The sequence below is a fragment of the Thamnophis sirtalis genome, unplaced genomic scaffold, assembly GCF_051295495.1.
Source record: "Thamnophis sirtalis isolate CommonGarterSnake01/CBP01778 unplaced genomic scaffold, rThaSir2_p1.2 scaffold_4, whole genome shotgun sequence".
In the NCBI taxonomy this organism is placed as follows: Eukaryota; Metazoa; Chordata; class Lepidosauria; order Squamata; family Natricidae; genus Thamnophis; species Thamnophis sirtalis.
The window spans coordinates 2,807,446-2,829,387 of NW_028261384.1; the positions used below are offsets into that span (position 1 = coordinate 2,807,446).

The following is a 21,942-nucleotide window of genomic DNA, read 5'->3' on the forward strand; positions in this document are numbered from 1 at the left end:
GGATGTTGCAACAGTCTTAACTATGAACAATGGTCACGAGACACTTTTTTTCAGCACTAATTTAGAAGGGTCACTAAACAAAACAGTCATAAATTGAGGACTACCTATATTACACTTCTGGTCATCCCTGATTTCTCCTTAAGGAGATTATAGCTTGCAGAAAGAGAAGAATGACATTGAAGATTAAGTCTCAACCACGAACGAATTCACCCATTGTGCCCGTACACCGAAATTTACGACGGAGACGTTCGGTGTGGTGGCATCTTGTCCAGAAAGTGGATTTCCTGTATGTCATGCTTAGCCAAGCAAAAGGAAGAATTTATGAGGTCATTTGCAATTTCTCTGGGAGCTATTTAAACCTCCAAAAGTTTTTTTTTTCCAAGTTAAGATAACACAAGCTTTGTATTTTTATCGGTTTGCGTATCTTTGGCGACCGCAACACTTCCCAGTATGTCGCCATTCATTTGGAAGAAAGATAGCACATAATTGATTAGGAACAGACAAAGTCTCCTTCTGCTCCCAGGTTTTACGGGGCCAATAATTTCCCGTTTGCTAAAGTAAACTTGCTGTGGGTAGTCCTCAACTTACAACAATTCTTTTAGTGACCGTCGAATTGTCAGCTCAAGCTTTGAAGGCCCGATGAAAGTGACTGGGTAGAAGCTCATTCAAAGACAATGCAGACATAGGTCTAAGAAGGAGGGACAGGCCCAAAGTCAACCAGCTAGTTTTGTGCTTAGTGTCAGCTGTGACCAGGGGGGCCTTTGCCCAGGTTTGCCTGGTGCACCAGTTGCGGCCCTACCTGGATCGGGAGGCACTTCAAATGGTCACTCATGCCCTCGTCACCTCAAGACTTGACTACTGTAACGCGTTCTACATGGGGCTGCCCCTGAAAAGTGTTCGGAGACTACAATTGGTCCAGAATGCAGCCGCGTGAGCGATACTGGGTGTACCAAGATACACCCATGTCACACCTATCCTCCACGAGCTGCACTGGCTTCCCATCGGTCTCCGAACTCGTTTCAAGGTGCTGGTTATTACCTTTAAAGCCCTACATGGCCTAGGACCCGGATATCTGCGAGACCATCTTCTGTTGCATACCTCCCAACGGCCGATAAGATCACACAGGGTGGGCCTTCTCCAGGTGCCGTCGACCAGACAATGTTGTCTGGTGGCTCCCCGGGGCGGGGGGGGGGGGGGGCTTCTTTGTAGCTGCTCCGACCCTATGGAACGATCTATCACCAGAGATCCGGATCCTTCCCACTCTCACGGCCTTCCGAAAGGCTACCAAAACCTGGCTATTCCAGCAGGCCTGGGGCTGTTGACCTCATGAATGAGGTCCAGCCCCGCCTAGATTGAGTGCATGAAGTGATCTTTTAATCTGTTTTTTCTCTATTTTTAAATTTTTTTATTCTTTTTAAAAAAATGTATTTCTGTAAGCCACCTGGAGTCCTTCGGGATTGGGCAGCCTATAAATTTATTAAATACTTAAATACTTAATAGAAGACTAGAACTCTCTGTTACCTAGTGATTGGTCTACACTCACCCAGAGAGCGTTCAGGACTAAGGTCGAACGTCACCCAGCCAGCTGTCATGCATAACACGCAACTAGAACTCACTGTCTCCCGGTGATTGGCTGAAAATCAGTCAGACAACTTTCATGCCTAAGTTGGGACTAGAAATCACCGTCTCCTGGTGATTAGCCCAAAGCCAACCAGTTTTCAGGACAAAGGTGGGACCAGACCTCACCATCTCCTGGTCATTGACCAAGTCACCCAATCAACTTATGTGCCTAAGGTGGAACTAGAACTCACTGCCTCCTGGTGATTGGCCAAAAGTCACCCCACCGGTTTTCAAGACTAAGATGGAACTAGAACTCATTATATCCTGGTGATTGGTCCAAAGTCACCCAGCTGGCTTTCATGTCTAAAGAGGGACTAGAACTCCCTGTCTCCTGGTGATTGGTCCAAAGACACCCAGCTGGCTTTCATGGCTAAGGTGGAGTTAGAACTCACTGTCTCCTGGTGATTGGCCGAAAGGCATCCCACCAGTTTTCAAGACTAAGATGGAACTAGAACTCATCGTCTGATGGTGTTTGTTCCAAAATCACCCGGCCAGCCATCATGCCTAAGGCTAAACTAGAACTCATTTTCTCCCAGTGAGTGGCCCAAATTCACCCAGCTGGCTTTCATGCCTAAGGTGGAACTGTCAGTCTGGGAGGCCATCTTTTTCTTTTGGATCTACAGGGGAGCCACACTTAGTGCTGTGGGGAACTGGGAGGGAGATTGCATGGGGTTGGTAGAAGTATTTAGGCATAACAACATTCCTTTCTTCGAGAGTCAAGGACATCTTGCCCTGCAGCTGTGATGGTGCAACTGGGGAGCACCTCCAGTTGGAACGGTGGTTTGTTTGGACCATGTGATGGACATGTGGGTGCTGGGGAAGGGTCTTGAATTTTCATTCGGAGGGGGGGAAATCTGGAGACTTTCAGATTCGGGATTCCCCAGATGTGCCAATATGACAACTCTAATAAAAAGGAACTTTGAGGAAACTCAAGTCTTGGAGTCTTCTTTCATTGGGGGTGTTCCTTGGGACCCTAACAGGAACTAGAACTCACATTCTCCTGGTGATTGGCCCCAAGTCACCCAAGTCACTGACTTTCATGCCTAAGGCAGAACTAGAGCTCACTGTCTCCGGGTCATTAGAAACTGTTAACTCAAGGAAGAAGACGTGGGTGAACGTCGCAAGTTGACTTCAGCCAGCTTCCATCCAACACAATCACACTCTTGAACCCTCTGAAGGAATGGGAGTGGGCTCCACAGATATTGCGTTTCAATAACAACCTCCTTTGACCAGCTGGCGAGCGGACGTCTCGAGAACAAAACGGTCATTGTAACTCTCTGGAATTCTTCACACAGGTTGCTCTGTGTTGCAGTGTATTTTGGAATCTAGCCTTGGTGTATTGTATGTGTGTGTGTTGGAAAATTCAGCCTTCAGATGTCCTGGGTGGGTCCTGTTTCTAGAAGAACATGACTTGTGCAAATATAAGTGGTGATATCTCATTCCCTTTAATCTTGAGATTGTGCCATCTAAAGGAAAAGATTTGACTTTTCACCAAATATACAGTTTAAAAGTGTTGAGTCTCCACAACCAGACAACTACACAAGGGGTATGGACCGATCTCAAGGCATCTAGGTAGGCCTGGGTCGTAACCAGTGGAAGGAGGGTTAAGGATAGAAGAATATTTGTAGCTAGGGGTTGAACAGAGGGTTCCCTGCTGCTCACAGGTTGCGCCATTTCACACACTCAGAAAGAAAGGAGGAGGCGAATAGAAACCGCACGAGTTGAAGTTGTTTTTTTTTTTAAACAATATTTTTATTCAACATTTTCCAAACATTAAAATCACAATTACACTTTTACAGCTTTCCGTTATCAATTTCAATTTTTCAATTTAATAAAATTTGTATGCCGCCCACTCCCTTGGGACTCTGGGCGGCTTACAGACAAGATAGAAAGCATTAAAAGTTAGAAATACAAGATACAATATTAAAATTACACACCATCCATTCTGTCTAGGTGGGGCTGGATATTGATCAACAGCCCCAGGCCTGCCGGAACAGCCAGGTCTTGGCGGCTTTACGGAAGGCCGGGAGAGTGGAAAGGATCTCTAAGGGTAGATCGTTCCACAGAGCCGGTGCAGCTACAGAGAAGGCCCTCCCCCGGGGGGCCGCCAGCTGGCATTGTCCGGTCGACGGCACCCAGAGGAGGCCCAACCTGTGCGATCTTGTTGGTCGTTGGGAGGTATGTGGCAGGAGGCGGTCTCTCAGTTAGCCAGGTCCTAAACCATGTAGGGCTTTAAAAGTAACGACTAGCACCTTGAAGCGCGTCCGGAGACCAATAGGGAGCCAGTGCAGCTCGCGGAGGATGGGTGTAACATGGGTGTATCTAGGAACACCCAGTATCGCTCGCGCGGCTGCATTCTGGACCAACTGCAGTCTTCGAACACTCTTCAGGGGCAGCCCCATGTAGAGCGCGTTACAGTAATCCAATAATTATCGGTATTTCTTTTTTCTAATTTCGTGTTTTCCATTGTACAACATATTGTCATATACATATTCTCCTTGTTTCATACTTTCTAATTTTAACCATACACACACACACGATATTATATTTCTATTATTTTCTGGATATATACCATCTCCTTTTGTTATATTTTCTATGTATTCATTATGCACTGATTTTACAACTCTTTTCAAGCCAATTATGCCACCTATTCCATGTCTTATAGAACTCTTGTTCCTTCTCTCGTTGTTCCATCATTAATTTATCAATTTCCATGCATTCTAGCACTTTTTTTATGATCTCTGCATTTGAAAGAATGGGTTTTTTTGTTTCCAATTCTGGGCAAATGAGATTCTGGCTGCGATAATTATATGGAGCAATTATACATTGAATATCCTTACTTATATTTCCTTTTATTACCCCTAGAAGAAACAGCTCAGGCTTCGTGTCAATTTTTTGTTTCTTTTTTGGCCCTCATTTGCTTCTGAGGCCGTGAACTCCGAGAAGAGTCGAAGTCAAGGGCAGAACGAGTGTGAACCCATCCAGGGTGTGTTGCACATTTTTTTATTTTTTATTTTTTTTAGCTTTTCAGCCGAGGGATGAAGGAGGGGACTTGACAGCTCTTGATGAATCTCAAAATGTTCTGCTCCACGAAAATACCTTCCTGATAGCGATGGGAGTAAATTTCCTCTTTTTTTTTTTTTACCCTTTCCTCCAGCAGATAAATGTAAAAATATTCCTTGATGAATGGGGAGCTATAAAAAGGACTCGAAAAATTCCATGACCTTCACACTTAAAAAAATGACTTTTTTTTCTCCTCCTCCTCCTCCTGTGTGGAATCGTACAACTTCCCTTGGCAAAGCCATTACAGGGACCATCACTGAATTCAATTAGTAATTTAATTCATCACAATTCAACTTTTCAAATGGCTTGTTTTAAAAGGTTTTGACTGGTCTGATTGTAGGACACAGGGTTGAAAAAAAAATGCAAATATCAGATATTTCACTGTAGCAGAGAATCTGTTTGGTCTAATAATTAAAGCATCTGGTTCATAAGAGGGAGACTGGGAGTTCTAGTCCCGCCTTAGCCATGAAAGCTGGCTGGGTGACTTTGGGCCAATCACCAGGAGACTGGGAGTTCTAGTCCCGCCTTAGCCACAAAAGCTGGCTGGGTGACTTTGGGCCAATCACCAGGAGACTGGGAGTTCTAGTCCCGCCTTAGCCACGAAAGCTGGCTGGGTGACTTTGGGCCAATCACCAGGAGATTGGGAGTTCTAGTCCCGCCTTAGCCATGAAAGCTGGCTGGATAACTTTGGGCCAATCACCAGGAGTCTGGGCGTTCTAGTCCCGCCTTAGCCATGAAAGCTGACTGGGTGACTTTGGGCCAATGACCAGGAGACTGGGAGTTATAGTCTGGCCTTAGCCATGGAAGCTGGCTGGGTGACTTTGGGCCAATCACCAGGAGACTGGGAGTTCTAGACCCGCCTTAGCCATGAAAGCTGGCTGGGTGACTTTGGACCAATCACCAGGAAACTGGGCGTTCTTATCCCGCTTTAGCCATGAAAGCTGGCTGGGTGACTTTGGGCCAATCACCAGGAGATTGGGAGTTCTAGTCCCGCCTTAGCCATGAAAGCTGGCTGGATAACTTTGGGCCAATCACCAGGAGTCTGGGCGTTCTAGTCCTGCCTTAGCCATGAAAGCTGGCTGGGTGACTTTGGGCCAATCATCAGGAGATTGGGAGTTCTAGTCCCATTTTAGGCATGAAAGTTGGCTGGGTGACTTTGGTTAGTTTGCGCCACAATGCTGGCCTTATAAGCCAGGGATCTCCAAACCTAATAACTTTAAGAGTGGTGGACTTCAACTCCCAGAATTCCCCAGCCAGCATTGGGGGATTTTTGGGGAGCCAGCTAGGGAATTCTGGGAGTTGAAGTCCATAACTTTTCAACTTGCCAAGTCGGAGATCCCATCCTTAGAAGATAAGCTGAAGTGACAACAACTGGTGGACTTCATCTTCCAAAATCACCCAGCCAGCATTGCTTTAAGAGGGTTGGGTTTCAACTCCCAGAATTCCTCAGCCGGTATGCTTCGACTTGTGGAATTCTGGGACCAGCTTGGGGAATTCTGGGAGTTGAAGTCCACAAGTTTTAAACTTGCCAATTTTGGAGAAGCTCCGCCTTAGAAGACCAGCTGAACTGCACGAATAGATGGACTTCATCTCCCAGAATTCTCCAGCAAGCATGGGGGATTCTGGGAGCCAGGTAGGGAATTCTGGGTGACGAAGTCCACAAGTTTCTAAGTTTGGAAAATCCTGTTGGAAGGCAACAAGCATTTGTTACGTCAGGAAAGATTTGGTGAGAGTTGACCTTGGAGAAAAATCCAAACACTTCCTTAAAACTCTGCTGATTGGGGAATTCTGGGAGTTGAAGTCCACAGGTCTTAAGGTGCCATGGTTAAGCCCTGATTTATAATACAAGGATTCTGTCACAAGCTAACCATCTTGAGTTAAGATCACCCAGAATGATCTTGGGGGGAAAAAACCACCCCAAAAATCCCTACTTTAAAAGTTTGATCCAAAGTTCCTTTTTGTTCACTGACAAAAGACTTTTAGAAAATGCATGTCCTTGCCAGTGAAGGAAGTGTGCCTCCTATTTCATGTTATGCCTTGAAATCTATTTTAATGTATATGTTAAATATATTTTAAGCTTAGGCATTTAGATATATGTTTCCGGAGAAGAGAGAGCCATCAATCTGTCATAAGGATTTATGGCGTGAGAACCTTGTCCAGCAAAATGGATTAAACCGGTCAAACACTGCCATCTGCTGGCCAGATTGTGGATAAAACCATCAGAAAATACAGTCCTTGACTTACAACAGTTCGATTTATTCCGGAACGTTGTAGGGTCTCCTGCTTGAGCAAAGTGCTGGACTAGATGACATCCGAGATCTCTTCCAATTCTGTTATTCTATGATTCTACGAGGGTCTCCTGCTCAAGCAGGGGGTCAGACTAGAAGACCTTGAAGGTCCCTTCCAAGTCTGTTGTCCTATCGTAGAAGACACCTGAAGGTATCCTAGACCACTAAGAAACTTCAACGGACCCCCAAAGAAGTCCCACTTGAGTCATGAAGGGACAGGCTCAAATTTATCCTTCTTCAGACACATGCCATGAAGAGTGAACCATCTGGAGAAGGTTCAGAATGGTGGGACAGTAGAAGAGAAGAGGCACATCAACAGCAAAAGGGAAGAACTCGGGGACAGCAGTGACAAGGTCTCCATCGGGTAGAAGACTTGAAGGACCTCATTGGGCCTGAAGTTTCCTGGAGAAAAAGATCTATCTGTGTGGTCACCAAGAACTGACCTCAACTTGATGGCACAGTTTGGGGTGCTGGACTCAAGGGGTATTACGTGGGATGGCAAAAGCTCTGAGATTTTAGTCTGATTCTGCGTAGAGAGGATGGTTGAGTCCTTGGTGCTCTTGGCTGGCTGAGCTCCACCTCTTCCTTTCCTTACACCACACTCCCCACTAACAGATGATGGTATCAAGCTGGGTCATTGAAACGTCTGTAAGAAAGCCATCCAGCTCAAGAGAACAATCCTCCTTCTCTTCTCCATATATCCCAATCCCTTTTAGCACTGATGATATCCCCTCCTTCCATAATTGAGCGCCAAGGAATCCCTTCCGCCATTTTCAGGAAACCACCGGAACCAGCTTCGAAAATCGTTCACCGGCTCGATTCCCATGACTCTTCGGACTTTATAAAAGTAACCTAGTTGGGGAATTTATTGGCTAAAACTAAGATGGTTAGTTTGCGATACGATGTTGGTCTTCTAAAATCTGGGCTCTTCAAACCTTGCCCCCTTTGAGTGGTGGACTTCAACTCCCAGAATTCCCCAGGCAGCATGCCGGACTCCCAGGAATCCTGGGAGTTGGAGTCCCACGAACATTCGAATTGGCAAATTATATAGTTCATTGTCGTGAGGCAATAAATGAGTTTGTCAGAAAAGTTTGGATAAAGCAAAATATTTTGATCCCTTCCTTAGAATTCCACATTTGTGGACTCTCCTAGAATTATTTTATTATTATTCGCAACAACAGAATTGTATCACAGCGGCCAGTTGTTTCGCCGGATTTGGCATTGGTTACTAGTCGGGCCCCACCCAGGAGCCTAGGACGTCGTAACGTATTTTCGTAATATGCGTGCAGATCCAAGCAGTGCGGCTTTCTGCATTTGACTGATGGTGATTTTGTCAATTTTTAACTGTTTTAAATGTAATTCCAGTGCTTTTGGAATAGCACCCAGTGTGCCAATTACCACTGGAATTACCACTGCTGGTTTGTGCCATAGTCGTTGAATTTCGATTTTTAAGTCCTGGTATCTTGCGATTTTTTCATGTTCCTTCTCGGCGACCCTGCTATCACCTGGTATTGCAATATCTATGATTGTAAACTTGTTTTTCTCAACCAGTGTGATGTCTGGTGTATTATGCGCCAGTATTTTGTCCGTTTGTATACGGAAATCCCACAAGATCTCGACCATCTGATTTTCGGTGACTTTTTCAGGCTGATGTTCCCACCAGTTTGTTGCTGTTTCAATATTATAATTTTTGCACAAATTCCAATGGATCATTTGTACTACTGAATTGTGCCGCAATTTATAATCAGCCTGCACAATTTTTTTACAGCAGCTGAGTATGTGATCAACAGTTTCATCAGCTTCTTCTTCTTATTATTTTATTTTCTGAGAAAACCCTTTTGTCTAGGATGGTAAACGCGATTAGTGATTGTTTGAAGTTACGGCATTGAAAAGTGGGGCTTTTGGCAGTTTCTCATTCCCCAGGGTCACGTGAATGAAATGCAGAGGCTTGGCAGCTGACTCGCACATACGACCATCATGTGATCCCCTTTTGCGACCTTACGATGTTGCCGGATTCACTTAACCACCCCATTACTCCTTTTTACCACTGAGGCCGTTCACTTAATGACGGTGGCAGAAAATATTGAAATAAACTCATTTGCGTTGCTTAGTGAGAAAAATGCTTTTTTTGTGTGTGTGTGTGGGGGGATATCCATTGTGGCCTTTTGTTAAAAAAGCAGAAACTCACATCCAAAGGCGGCACAAAACCACAAACTGGGTCCCCGTAATTGTTGCATACACCGTTTAATATAAAATCAGCATTAGGCTTGAACTCACAAGGGGTTTTGTGGCACCAGGATTCAAACTCAGGACGCCACAAGCAACTCGTCAATAGACATGAAACAGAATGGACAGGATATATATTTTTTTACAAATCTTTTTGGATAACATCTGAAGATTGTTTAGGGCGCACACCCCGGGGTTAGAATATTTCCTAAAGGAGCCATCTAGGAAGTCCTCAGCTTATGACGGTTCCCAGCCCAAAGCGCCTCGCAATTCCATCGTCCGTCCTCACTGCATTCAAGCGGTTTGCGATATCCATTTTTCCTCAGAAAAGCACTTATCTCCAACTTCAAAAAGTGAAGAAGAAAAAATGAAGCGAGCCCACGGTTTCTCCCCCCCCCAAAAAAAATGTGGGTCTGCTTAACAACAGGGTGTTCACTTAATGACCACCACAAAAAATATAGGATGGAATCGGCTAGTTTTTTTTATAAAGATCCTTTGAAAGAGAATCCACAACAGGAATCACCAGACTTGGCGATGGCTGTTATCTTGAGGACCAGATATTTCATAGGGATTTTTTTTAGCCCGTCGTGCCTGGCCTGCTTGAGTTATGACTGGAATTGCCAGACACGATGACAGTTGTTAACTCGAGGACCCTCTGGGTGACAGCATTTGTGCAACCCGTCATGCCTGGCCACACTTTATGTAAGTCACAATCCCTTCTCAAGCAGAATTGGGAGAAAGAGGCAGATGTTTTAGCCTGCGCACAAACGCAGAATGCACAACTGAAGCGTAACACAACTGAAGTGTAGCGCAATTCAATGATTCTTCCGTGTAAAACATCACCTCTACCACCCCAAAAAAAATTTTTTAAAAGAACATATGCATACAGAGGTCCTCAAAGTTACAGCCAAAATACAACAACTGTTGTGACTTTGTGTAACATTTTTTTTGGTGTCTTGCATTTTTACACACACACACACACACACACCCCACAAATAAAAACATTAAGCTCAATATATCCTTTTTTTTTGGCTAAATAATTTAAACATCTACGTTTTTAATAAGGTGTAATAAATACAACTGTGAATAGCATGATAGACAGCTGAAGTGTTAGAATGCTCTCTCGTTTCTCTCTGTCACAACGTTGTGGTTTTCTGGTGTGCACAAGCACCAGAGTGTCCCGAAAAAAAAAAGCACATTTAACAGGAGGGTGACAGGATCTCAAGCGACAAATAAAAACACCACAACTTGTCACAACCTTCCCCAGAAATGGATTTAAAAAAGCAACTGTGTTTCGGCGGTTTGATGATTTGTGGTCCAAATTCACTTCCGAAGGAAGCAGGGGAAAATATCTCGATTTTGGGGGAAAATACACACAACAGTGTGTGTCACAATATGATCCCCACCCCCGAAAAGGTTGTCTGCGAGAGAAAAATCTGGAGTCGCCTCGGTTTCACATAATGCCGACGCGGATGGTAGAAATGACAGCGAAGGAACAAAGCTCAATTCGTGGGTTTGAGCATAAAATAAAATAAAAAAATAAGGGATGTTTGTGACACACAAAGGAAACATGATGTCAGGAAAAGTTGGGTGTGGAAGAGGTATAAAATTAGAATTAAATTTTGCTTTCTTTTTCCTCCTTCAGCGCAGATAAGGAAAACTATCCCTACGGTGGAGAGGAAGGGGAGAGATTCAACGGGTTTCTGACGACTTTGACTGAGGCTTCCAGACGTAATCCCGGATCATGCTATAAACCACACCTGGAAGAAAGAAAGAAAGAATAAGCAAGTTTGATGGGAGAAAATAATGTGTTGATGCAGTAACTGCGAAGGGGGGATCCTGGACTCCTAGCGGACGATCGCTTAACCATGAGCCAGCTGTGCGAGGTGGCAGCCAAAAAGGCCAATACGATCCTAGACTGCATTAACCGAGGGAGAGAATCAAGATCACGAGAGGTGTTAATACTGGTTGATGAAGCCTTAGTAAGACCCTATGTGGAATATCACATCCAGCTTTATTACAAAATATTATACTTTATATTACAAAAAATACTAGCCAATAACCCTGCGTTGCCTGTTTTTATTTATTTATTTATTTATAGGGGGGGAAATGTCCGGACCAAACATAATTTCTCATGTTGGATTTTCCCCCTTACCAGAGGGAGCCCCCCCCCCTTTGTGGAGTTCTGTGAACAGGCTGCCTCTTAACAGGATACCCACCCTGAGTGGTGTTAGGGGTGTCTTACCCCCACAGTATTTGTCTCCAGATAGTAAGTCATCTGTGTACCAGGTTTGGTTGAAATTGCTCAAGGCGTTCCAGAGTTATGCTGGAACGAACGAACACACACACACACAACACACACAGAGTTGTTGGTGTGTGGGTGTGTGTATGTATGCATATGTACAGTTATAGATTTTATATATTAACCATATTATAAAATATTGTTAAAATATTACATTATATTGTGTTGTAAATTATATATATATATATATTGTTATATTACATTATAAAGTTACATTATAAAACATTATTGTAAAATAATACTTGTTTTGTAACAAATATTATAAAATAAATGTTATAAAATATTGTAAAATATATTGTATTATATTACATTTACATTAATTATATTATAATAAAAATAAAAAAATAATGTTGAGGCTCTAGTTTAGAAAGAGTGCAGAGAAGAGCAAGAAAGAGGATTAGGGGACTGGAGACCAAAACATATGAAGAACAGTTGCAGGAACTGGGTATGTCTAGTTTAATGGAAAGAAGGACCAGGGGAGACATCATAGCAGCCTTCCAATATCTCAGGGGTTGCCACAAAGAAGAGGCAGTCAAGCTATATTATCCAAGGCACCAGAAAAGGAGGACTAGAAGCAATAAAGGAAAACTAAGGAGCAAAGCAACCTGGAATTAAGGAGAAATGTCACGGTGAGAACTATTAACCACTGGAACTCCTTGCCACCAGAACTTGTGGGTGGCTCCATCCCTGGAGCTTTTGAAAGAGGAGGTTGGAGAGACGTTTGTCTGGAATTGTCGGGCCTGAGCAGGGGGTTTGGACCTCCAAGGTCCCTTCCAACTTACCGCAAACGATGCTCCCCACCACAAAGCCCTGGGCAGCCATCCGCGTGTGGATCAAGTGGATGGACATTTTGGTCTCTCCTCGGTTCTTCAACCGGTAGATGCCGAAGGCGGCCAGGCTGAGACAACCCGCCAGACCTGGGGAAGGCAGAGGAAGAATGGGTCAGCGGGTTTGGGGTGGGACGAGAGAGGAGGAGGAGGAGGAGGACTACGGGTGCTCTCCGAGCTGGGTGGTTTTCTTGCAGACTTTTCATGACCCAGCTAGGTAATATCTTCAGGGTTAGGGGAGTGGGCTTTTGTGGAGAGAGGGAGGAAGACTAGTCCCGAGAAAGGCAGTGGAAGAACTGTCAAGATTTCAGGGGTCCCAGGAATTAGTTGAGAAGGGAGGGTGGGAAGGAAGGAACGTGAGACCCGAGAAAAGTGGAGGAAAAACCGCCAAGGCTTCAGTGGGTCTGGGGTCCCCAGTGCTGCGCCCCGCAACGCTGTCCCGGAAAGGAGGGGAAGGAGGAGGAAAGGACCAAGGAAAGAAGGAAGTGGAGAGAGAGGAAGTGGAAGGAATTGAACAATGGAATGAAGGAAAGAACAAAAGAAGGAAAGTGAGGGATGAAGGGAAGACAGCAGAATGAGAGAGAGGAAGGAAGGATTGTGGGGTCCCTGGTGCTCTCTGAGCTGGGAGGTTTTCTCACAGACGTTTCATAATCCAAGTAGGTAACAGCATCAGTGCTACAACTGAGTGATGTGTTCGAAGAGGAGGAGGAACCCACAGACATCCTAGGCAGGGACGGCAAACCTTTCTCTTATGGTGGGCCAAGATTGTTTGCGCATGTGCTATTGTGCACGTATGCGTGCCCACACCAATTCAATCCTCCCTGCCCACCTGCGCATGTGTGCGTGACCTCCCCAGGCTCCAGAGGCTTTCCTGAAACCCAGGGAGGGCAAAAACGGCCTCCCCCAGAAGCCGGAAACGGATCGTTTCAGAACGTCCAGTTGGAGCTGTTTTTCGCCCTCCCAAGGCTTCAGGGAAGCCTCCGGAGACTTGGGAGGGCTAAAACTGTCTCCCCCAGCCCTCCAGAAGGCTGAAAACCAGCTGGCTGGCGTACACATGCGTGTCGGAGCTGATAACTGGCGTGACAGCAAATATGGCTCCACGTGCCATAATTTGCCATCACGGGTCTGGGCCACAGGTGTCAAACTGACGTCCCGCAGGCCAGATGTCACATGAGCCCACACCCAGCCCCAGAAAGGCAAAAAGGAAAAGAGGGGGGGGGAAGGTCACATGATATCAACGTGATACCACGGGTTCCAGACCCGTGGCCTAGGCTTATAGAAAAAGATTTTGTGAGTCTCGTGACTTTCCTCCCGACCGCATGAACCCACAATCACACCCACCCCTCAATCCCACAAATGCCTTTTGAAATACAGGTAAGTCCCCAACTTGGAAAGGCCCAGAAACAATGACCTATGACCAGTGCTCGCACTTTATGACCACTATCGCCTTCTCGGCGACATACGATCAAGATTTTGCAGGCTTGGCAACTGGATTCATTTCGGGACTGTGCAAAAGGACTCTTGCAAAAAAAGTCACGAAATCCAACACTTAACGACTGAAAAAAAAAAAGGTCTATTTCCCATTGCGGTCGTTAAGTCGAGGATTACCTGTATAGAGAAGGCATTCTCAAGATGGGCAGTTGGAAGATGTGGGGAATTCTGCTTGTTGGGAGTCCAGGTGGAGAAATTCTGATTTCATCCCCCCGCTGGGTGAATTCGAACCCATTGTTCAGATCTCGAGCAACTGTTGGAATTCACCAAAGACGCCATTTGGCGAAACGGGACGGACTCAAGAGATACCGGCCGGCGGACAGCGAAGCCCAAGAGAGGCACCTACCCAGGGGGACGAAGGGCATTTCCTTCGACTTTCGCAGCAGTTTTGAACCCGCTGTTTCATCATAAGTTGGGAAGACTTTTTCTGAGGTGGATGCCATGGTCACTGTAAGGAAACAGAAATGGATGGATGGAAGGAAGGTTACGTTGGAGAGAGGGGAGAAAAAAAGCAGACTTTGGAAAATACAGGAGGTCCTCGACTTACAGCGGTCCATTTAGTGACCAAAGTTAAATTGCTGACGGTCCTCGTAATTACGAGTTGTCACAACGTCCTTATGGTAGTCCTCGACTTATGACCAGAATGAAGCTCAATGTTTATGTTTTTGAGGGAGAAGTTGCTTAAGTGAATTTTGCCCTATTTTATCGACATTTCTCACCACGATTGATAAAGGAAATCATTATATGTATGTATGTATGCAACACACACACATATATCCATACACATATACACATACATATGAAAACATGCATGTATACATATATACACCAGTAAATAGATATATTACTATATATATATATATATATATAAGTTCTCTAGTCACACCAGACACCAAAATGGGCAGCATATAAATGTAATAAATATAACAGAAGAATTGGAAGGGACCTTGGGAGGTCATCTAGTCCAACCCTCTGCTCAAGTAGGAGGCCCTTACAGGATGATAGGACAAGAGTTGGAGATGACCTAGTCTGACTCCCTCCCACTCAAGGAGACCCTGACATAATCATAGAATAACAGAGTTGGAAGGGAACTTGGAGGTCATCTAGTCTAACTCCTGCTCAATTATGGTTGAAACTGAGTTCACACACACACACACACACACACACACACACACAGACACACACACACACACGGAATACAAATCTATTTCTCTCCACACGGCTGGTCTGGATAATAAGGCACTTCCTTGTCCCAAATTCGTGACTTCACTTCCTGGCAACATTTCTACCACTAATTTCATCAGACTCTCTCCCAGCCGGTTGTGAGCAAAGAGCTGTTGCATCATTGTGTAAGAATGTTCTGAAAATCCCTCCTTTTATGTCTTGTGGCTCATGTGATTTCACCTCTTTGCAAAGTGATTTTGCAAACCTTAAAAAAAAAAAAAAATCACCTTGCCAACGTCCTTGACCTTATTCCCATTTTTTTTTCCTGCCCAAAATCCCAGCCAGCAATTCCTTGGAATGGAGAAAGACAAGGATTTTTTTTAAAGGACTTTAATTGAACTAAGCTAGAAATAAAGAGAAGTTTCCCAACAGGGAGAACGACTAACTAGTGGAACAGCTTGCCACAAGGAGATGTGGGTTTTTCAACACGGGAGGCTTTTAAGAATAGATTGGGTTGAAATGGTAGAGGTGGGGCAGGGGGACTGATGACCACCAAGGCCCCTTCCTGTTCTAACAGGGGGCTGGACTAGATGACTTCCAAGGTCCCTTCTACCTCTGATATTCTGCAATCCTGTAAGGGTCTCCTACTTGAGAAGAGTTGGACTAGAAGACCTCCAAGGTCCCTCTAACCCTGTTATTCTGAAGCACCCACATGCCTGCTATTTAGGCACTGATTTCAGGAAATCCTCGACTTACGACCACAACCGAGGCCCAAATTTCCATCGCTAAGCAAGGCAGTTGTGACATGGGTTTTGCCCTGATGTACCACCTTTCTGGCCATTGTTATTCAGGGAATTGCTGCCATTGTTCAATTTCCACCGGGGGTCCTTGACTGCAACTGAGCTCAAAATTTATGTCACTGAGCGAGACATTTGTGAAGTGAACTTTGCCCTATTTTACAACCTTTCCAGTCGCAGTTAAGGTGAATCACTGCTGTTGTTGAGTATCCCAGTTGGTATATGAATCCCGTTCACTTTGCTCGCCAGATCACAAAGAGGGATCAGGTGACCTGGGACGCTGCAACGGTCATAAATATGAGGCAGATGTCAAAGCGTCCAAATTTTGATCACGTGACCTTGGAGATGTGACAAAGTGTGAAAAACGATCTGTTTTTTTCCCAGAGCCGTTGGAACTTCGCTAGGCCAAAACCGGATGACAAGGACACCTGATTCCGGGATGGAAAGTTCTGGCACCACAAAGTTTTGTTTTGAGAAGACACAACTAACCTATTCACAATTTTTGGGCACAAGAGGGGTGGAAGCATTGCTTTCCAGCAGATTGACAGCTGTCAATATTCAGAAAGCAATTTGCATGAGCCTGAGAAACACTTTGCCCTAATTTGCAAAGGTTAAGAGCCAAGGTGGTGCAGTGGTTAAATGCAGCACTGCAGGCTACTGCTAGATCAGCAGGTCAGCGGTTCAAATCTCACCGGCTCAGGGTTGACTCAGCCTTCCATCCTTCCGAGGTGGGTAAAATGAGGACCCAGATTGTTGGGGGCAATATGCTGACTCTCTGTAAACCGCTTAGAGAGGCCTGAAAGCCCTATGAAGCGGTATATAAGTCTACTGCTATTGCTATTGCTATTTGCATGCAATTAATAATGTTTCCAATTGTAATTTTAATAGTTTCTGCATTTCTCTTTTTTAGTGTTTGCAAGCTGCCTAGAGTGGCCTTATTTGTGAGAGAGGTTAGTTGTGTCTTACGAAACAAAACTTCATATACATGTATGTATGTATGTGTGTGTGTGTGTAGCTGTATAGATTTATTGATTAAATTAAATTTATTCAAAAACACAACGTACTTTACATTCATATATGTGTGTGTATATATATATATATATATATATATATATATATATATATATATATATATATATATATAATGTTTTTTTGTTTATTTGTGCTGATAAATAAATAAAGGGAGACTAGTATAGATCTATTTCAAGCTATTTAGCTCTCATCAGCTATATTCATTACATTTAATTTTGTATGTATAATATATTGATTTATTACATTTAGGTTTTATACATATGTGTTGATCAATTAAATTTAGATTATACATTTGTAGAGCTATGAAATTTAAATTTATACATATAGATAATGTATTGATCTATGACATTTAAATTATACATATAATGTAGATTAATTTGATATTAAATTTTATATAGGTATATCATGTATTGATTTATTAAAGTATATATAATTATTTTGTTTGTGTGTGTGTGTGTGTGTGTGTGTGTGTGTATTTCTTAGATATATATTAAATATATCTGCAATACAGGTGAAGCAACTCTGGGCAGCTTACAAAAAAAAAAGAATAAATATCAAAAGAACTTAAATTACAATGTCCTTTAGGAAATTACACCGCCCACCTCATTTAAAGTAACCCTGGGTAGTTTAAAAACGTAGATCTAATATACGAGCACAGATGATAAATAGATGGATAAAATGTTATATAATACACAATTATTAAGCAACACTATCCATATTATAACTTCTATATCATAAAATTTTAAATTATGGGGAGGGGGTCATGCGGCCGGGGATGATGGTCACCGTATCCCGCGCAGCCAGAAAGGGTGGGGATGATGGGCGGGGTAGTCCCCTTTCCAACAATCAACCGGGGAACGGCGGAAGAACTCCGCACCTGAGGCCTCCGGGGTCGCCTCAGCCCTCCCTGGGACTCACCTGCGGGTATCTCAACCTTCCTTCTCACTCGCCGGCCGGCTTCTAATCGAGGCGGTGACGAGGCCGCCTCGGGTCTTTCGCCGACTATGCCGCGCCCCAAAAAGATGACGCAATTCCGGTTCCCGCCCCGCCCCTTCCGCCCATCGCGTCGTGTGTTCGTTCTTGAGGGCCTTGAAGGTTGCCCATGTTCCCACGAAAACGTTTCGGGCCGTCAGGTCTTTCGCCGCCCCGCCTCCTTGACGACATGGAAACCGCGCGGCCAATCAGAGGGCCTCGTCTTTTTTCGCTGCCATGGTGACGCGGTTGCCAAGGGGCGACCGCAGCATGGAATGCGAGGCGATTTGAGGACCTGTTGGGGGTATTTTTTCCCGCGCTTTTTTGTGGGTTCTTTTTGGGTTCACACGATGCGTCAAAAAAACAAAAAAACAACAACCCACAAGCGAGTCGAAGGTTCGTTGACCCGGGTTCTCACGCCATCTTCTGACCTGGACGAAAAAAACGGGGGAGGGGAAAAAAAAACTCAGAGGAAATTCAGCCTGATTCGTGTGGGGAGGGGACGCGGTTTCGTTGGTTGTGTGAAAACACAACATTTGCGCTTAATGCGTGTAAGGTACACACCCATAAACGGGTTATGCCCGTTGCTGGTTTTAGAGAGTTGTGTGAATGCCTCAGAAGGAGGGAGAAAAAAAATTGACTGACGGGAAAAAAAAACTTACTAATTTTTATTTCTTTATTTAAAACATTTCTAGGGCCTTCCCCTCAGTCTGTGAGGCAACCTGCCTCTTGAACCACAGAAAAAAAAAATTATAAAATCAGGTATGGTCACGTGATGACCTGTTTAATGACCATCATGATGTACAACTGGACTGAATTATCATCATAAATTGAGGACTGCCTCTCATGCCTAAGCATTTTTTTGGGGGGAAAATCCCCCGACCGAAGGGTGAAATCCAAATAGTCCTAGACTTACAAACTGTTCATTTAATTAATGATTGTTTGAAGTGATAGCAGCACTGAAAAAAGTGACTTGGGATCATTTTTCACACTTAACGATGATTCTATCATTCCCCATAGTCAGCTGATTCGTATTTATGACCATTTGCAGCGTCCTGAGGCCCTTTGGCGAGCTGACAAGCAAAATCAATGGAGAAACCAGATTCACTTAATGACCGTGTGACTAACTTCAAACTTTCAAACTTTAATGGTATTTGTATGCCACCCACTTCCTAGGGACTCTGGGCGGCTAATTTAACAACAACAGGGATTCACTTAATAATGGCGACTGGAAAGGTGGTTAAAATGTGGCAAAACTCACTGAACAAATGTCTTGCTTAGCAACAGAAATTTGGGGCTCGGTTGTGGTCGTACGTCGAGACTCGAGGACTACCTGTAGATGAAGTCATCTGATGGCTTGCTGTTGTTTTCTCCTGGACAGGACTATAATTCAGACCAGTGTCCTGGGGTTATGTCATCCCCTTTTCCGATTTTCTGAATAGTCTTCGGCTTATGGTCACAGTTGAGCACTGTTGACATTTGTGAAGTGAGCTTTACCCTGTTTTATGACTCTTCTTTCCCCATTTCTGAAGTGAATCGCACCAGTTGTTCATTGAGTCACAGGGTTGTTAAGTGAAGCTGACTTCCTGCTGGTCAGAAGGTTGCAAAAGGGGATCATGTAACCCCAGGATATCGCAACACGTCTGTTGCTGAGCGTTTGAATATGCGGGGATGCTTGTGTAAGAAATGGTCATAAGTCACTTTTGTGAGGTGGTTTTCATTTGTCACTAAATAATGTGTTGGAAATTGAGGACTTAGAGAGAGGACCAGATGGAGCAAAACTCATTTAACAACTGTTGCTTGTCATCAGACATTTTGGGCTGAATTGTAGTCTTATACCTAGGATTACTTCAATCAAACAAAAGAGAGCTGGAAGGGACCTTGGAGGTCATCTAATCCAACCCCCTGCTCAAGCAGGAGACCCTTACAGAATAACAGTTGCAAGAGAGTTCGGAGGTCATCTAGTCCAGCCCGCTGCTCAAGCAGGAGACCCTTATAGAATGACAGAGTTGGAAGGGACCTTGGAGGTCATTTAGTCCAATGTCCTGCTCAAGCAGATCCTATAGGTACCATTTCAGACAGGTGGATGTCCAGTTTCCTTCAAACCCCCCAGTCATGTAGAACAAATAAATAGAAATATTTGGCACACGCCCGCAGGGCCTTATTGGCATCTTGCTGCTGATTAATTGAGAAATGGCAGGCGATTCTGGTTAAGACAAACTGGAAGTAAGATGAAGGTTAAAGGAAGTAGCTTTTCCCTCCACCCTTTCAACGGTCAAACTTGGCTTGTTTTTTTAAAAAAAAGAACACAAAAAACTCAGAATTATTTCTGCTTTGCATGCAAGGACTTTCTCACTCTGCTTTGCAACCTGGCTGGCTGCCATATATCCATTCAGCATTTCTTTTTTAAATTCTCTTCCACTTTTTGTGCTTTGACTCCCAATTTTCATTTCCTTTTTAATTCTCTTCCAATTTTTTCTGCTTTGACTCCTTGTTTTCATTTTTTTTAAATTTTCATTTAATTTTTTTCTGCTTTAACTCACAATGTTCATTTCTTTTTTTAATTCTCTTCCATTTTTTTTTCTCCTTTGGCTCACAGTGTTCATTACTTTTTCAATTCACTTCCAATGGTTTCTGCTTTGGCTCACCATTGTCATCTTTTCAAGTGAGTCCCGGCAACGGAGGGAGGCCTGGATATTCTCTTTTTTTTTTTCAGCCAAGAGTTACACAACCAGGGAAATGATGACTAAAGCAACTGTGTCCCTCCACAATTACAGTATTGGTGTGGCTGGTTACATATTGACTTTAAAATTTCCCAATAGTTGTGCCTGTTCTAGGCACTCAGAACAAGACTGTTGCATATTTACGTCAGTGTGAAATCACAAGTTTTGCCTTTCGCATACTTGTTCCGGATAGCCCTTTTTCAAATACAGGCTGTCCTTGAATTACGACCACAATGGGGCCCCAAATTTACCTTGCTTAAGCAAATTTTGCTCCGTTTTATGACTTTTTGGGGCCACCATTGCTGAGTAAATCGTTGCCATTGTTACGTGAGTCCCACTGTTGTTAAGTGAATCTGACTTCCCCCTTTGACTTTGCTAGTCAGAAGGTCGCAAAAGCGGATTGTGTGACACCCCCGGGGGATGCTGTGACCGTCGTAAACGAGAGGCAGCACAGCATGCGAATTTTGATCACAGGACTGTGAGGAGTCCGTGATTGTCATTAAGTGTGAAAAATGGTCCTAAGGCACTTTTGTCATGGCCATTGTAACTTTGGACGGTCAGTAAATGAACTGTTGTAAATCGAGGACTACCTGAAAATGCAGCTGGTTGTAGTTTAGTGGCCTTTGAAGTTACAATGACCTTGAAAAAAAGTGACTTACGACCGTTGCTACATCCTCTTCCTCATGTGATCAAAATTCAGACGCTTGGCAACTGACTCGTATTTACGGCGGTCGCAACATCCTGGGGGATCACGCAATCCCCTTTTGTGATGTTCTGCTAGGCAAAGTCAATGGGGAAGCCAGATTCACTTGTAACCCACTTAACAACTGTAGGGATTCACTTAACCATGGTGGCAAGGAAGGTCGCAAAATGGGGAAAAACTCACTTAACAACCCTCACTTAGCAACAGAAATATCGGGGTCTATCTTAACTACTTAACATTTGTGGTGCTTCATTTAACAACTGTGGCCAGAAAGTTCATAAAATGGGAAGAGACTCACTTAACAATTGTCTCGCTTAGCAACATAATTGGGGCTCAGTTGTGGTCATAAGTCAAGGACTGCCTGTAATACATACACCACATTAAGGAAAGTTACCAATCCATCTCTTTAGCTCTCTGTATTCTCTTTCTTTAGCTACATGCAGTCCTCGATTTACAACCTCAATAGGGATACAAAGTTCTGCGGCTAGCCAAGTCGGTTGTTCTGCGAATCTTTTGCTGTACAAGAAGTCCTCGATTTATAACACTCCAATTTCTGTTGCTAAGCAAGATACTTGTTCTGCACGTTTTGCCTCCTTTTATTATCTTTCCTGCCACTGTTGTTAAGTGAATCACTATATTGGTTCAGTTAGTAAGCTGAATCCGGCTTCCCCATTGACTTTGCTGGTTGGCAGGCTACAGAAGAGATGGTGCAACCGTCATAAATACGGGTCAGT

General features: G+C 44.0%; 1 protein-coding gene across 1 annotated transcript; it reads right to left on the reverse strand.

Annotated features, from left to right (window-relative positions):
* Positions 1–10,497: 10,497 nt before the first annotated feature.
* HIGD1A (HIG1 hypoxia inducible domain family member 1A) lies at positions 10,498–17,841 on the reverse strand. The gene is made up of 4 exons (XM_014070249.2): positions 17,729–17,841; positions 14,164–14,265; positions 12,282–12,416; positions 10,498–10,957 (listed from the first exon to the last, which is right to left on the reverse strand). Exons 2-4 carry the CDS (start codon positions 14,258–14,260, stop codon positions 10,890–10,892), a joined length of 300 nt encoding a protein of 99 aa, XP_013925724.1. The 5' UTR covers positions 14,261–14,265; positions 17,729–17,841; the 3' UTR covers positions 10,498–10,889.
* Between the last annotated feature and the right edge of the window lie 4,101 nt (positions 17,842–21,942).

Bases quoted from the DNA above. Each gene is read 5' to 3' on its own strand.
- HIGD1A (XM_014070249.2), bottom strand. From the start codon at position 14,260: ATGGCATCCACCTCAGAAAAAGTCTTCCCAACTTATGATGAAACAGCG. The intron at 12,417-14,163 runs GTAGGTGCCTCT...TGCCTTCCCCAG, and splicing joins AATGCCCTTCGTCCCCCTGG to GTCTGGCGGGTTGTCTCAGC. The intron at 10,958-12,281 runs GTAAGTTGGAAG...TCTTTCTTCCAG, and splicing joins GGTGGGGAGCATCGTTTGCG to GTGTGGTTTATAGCATGATC.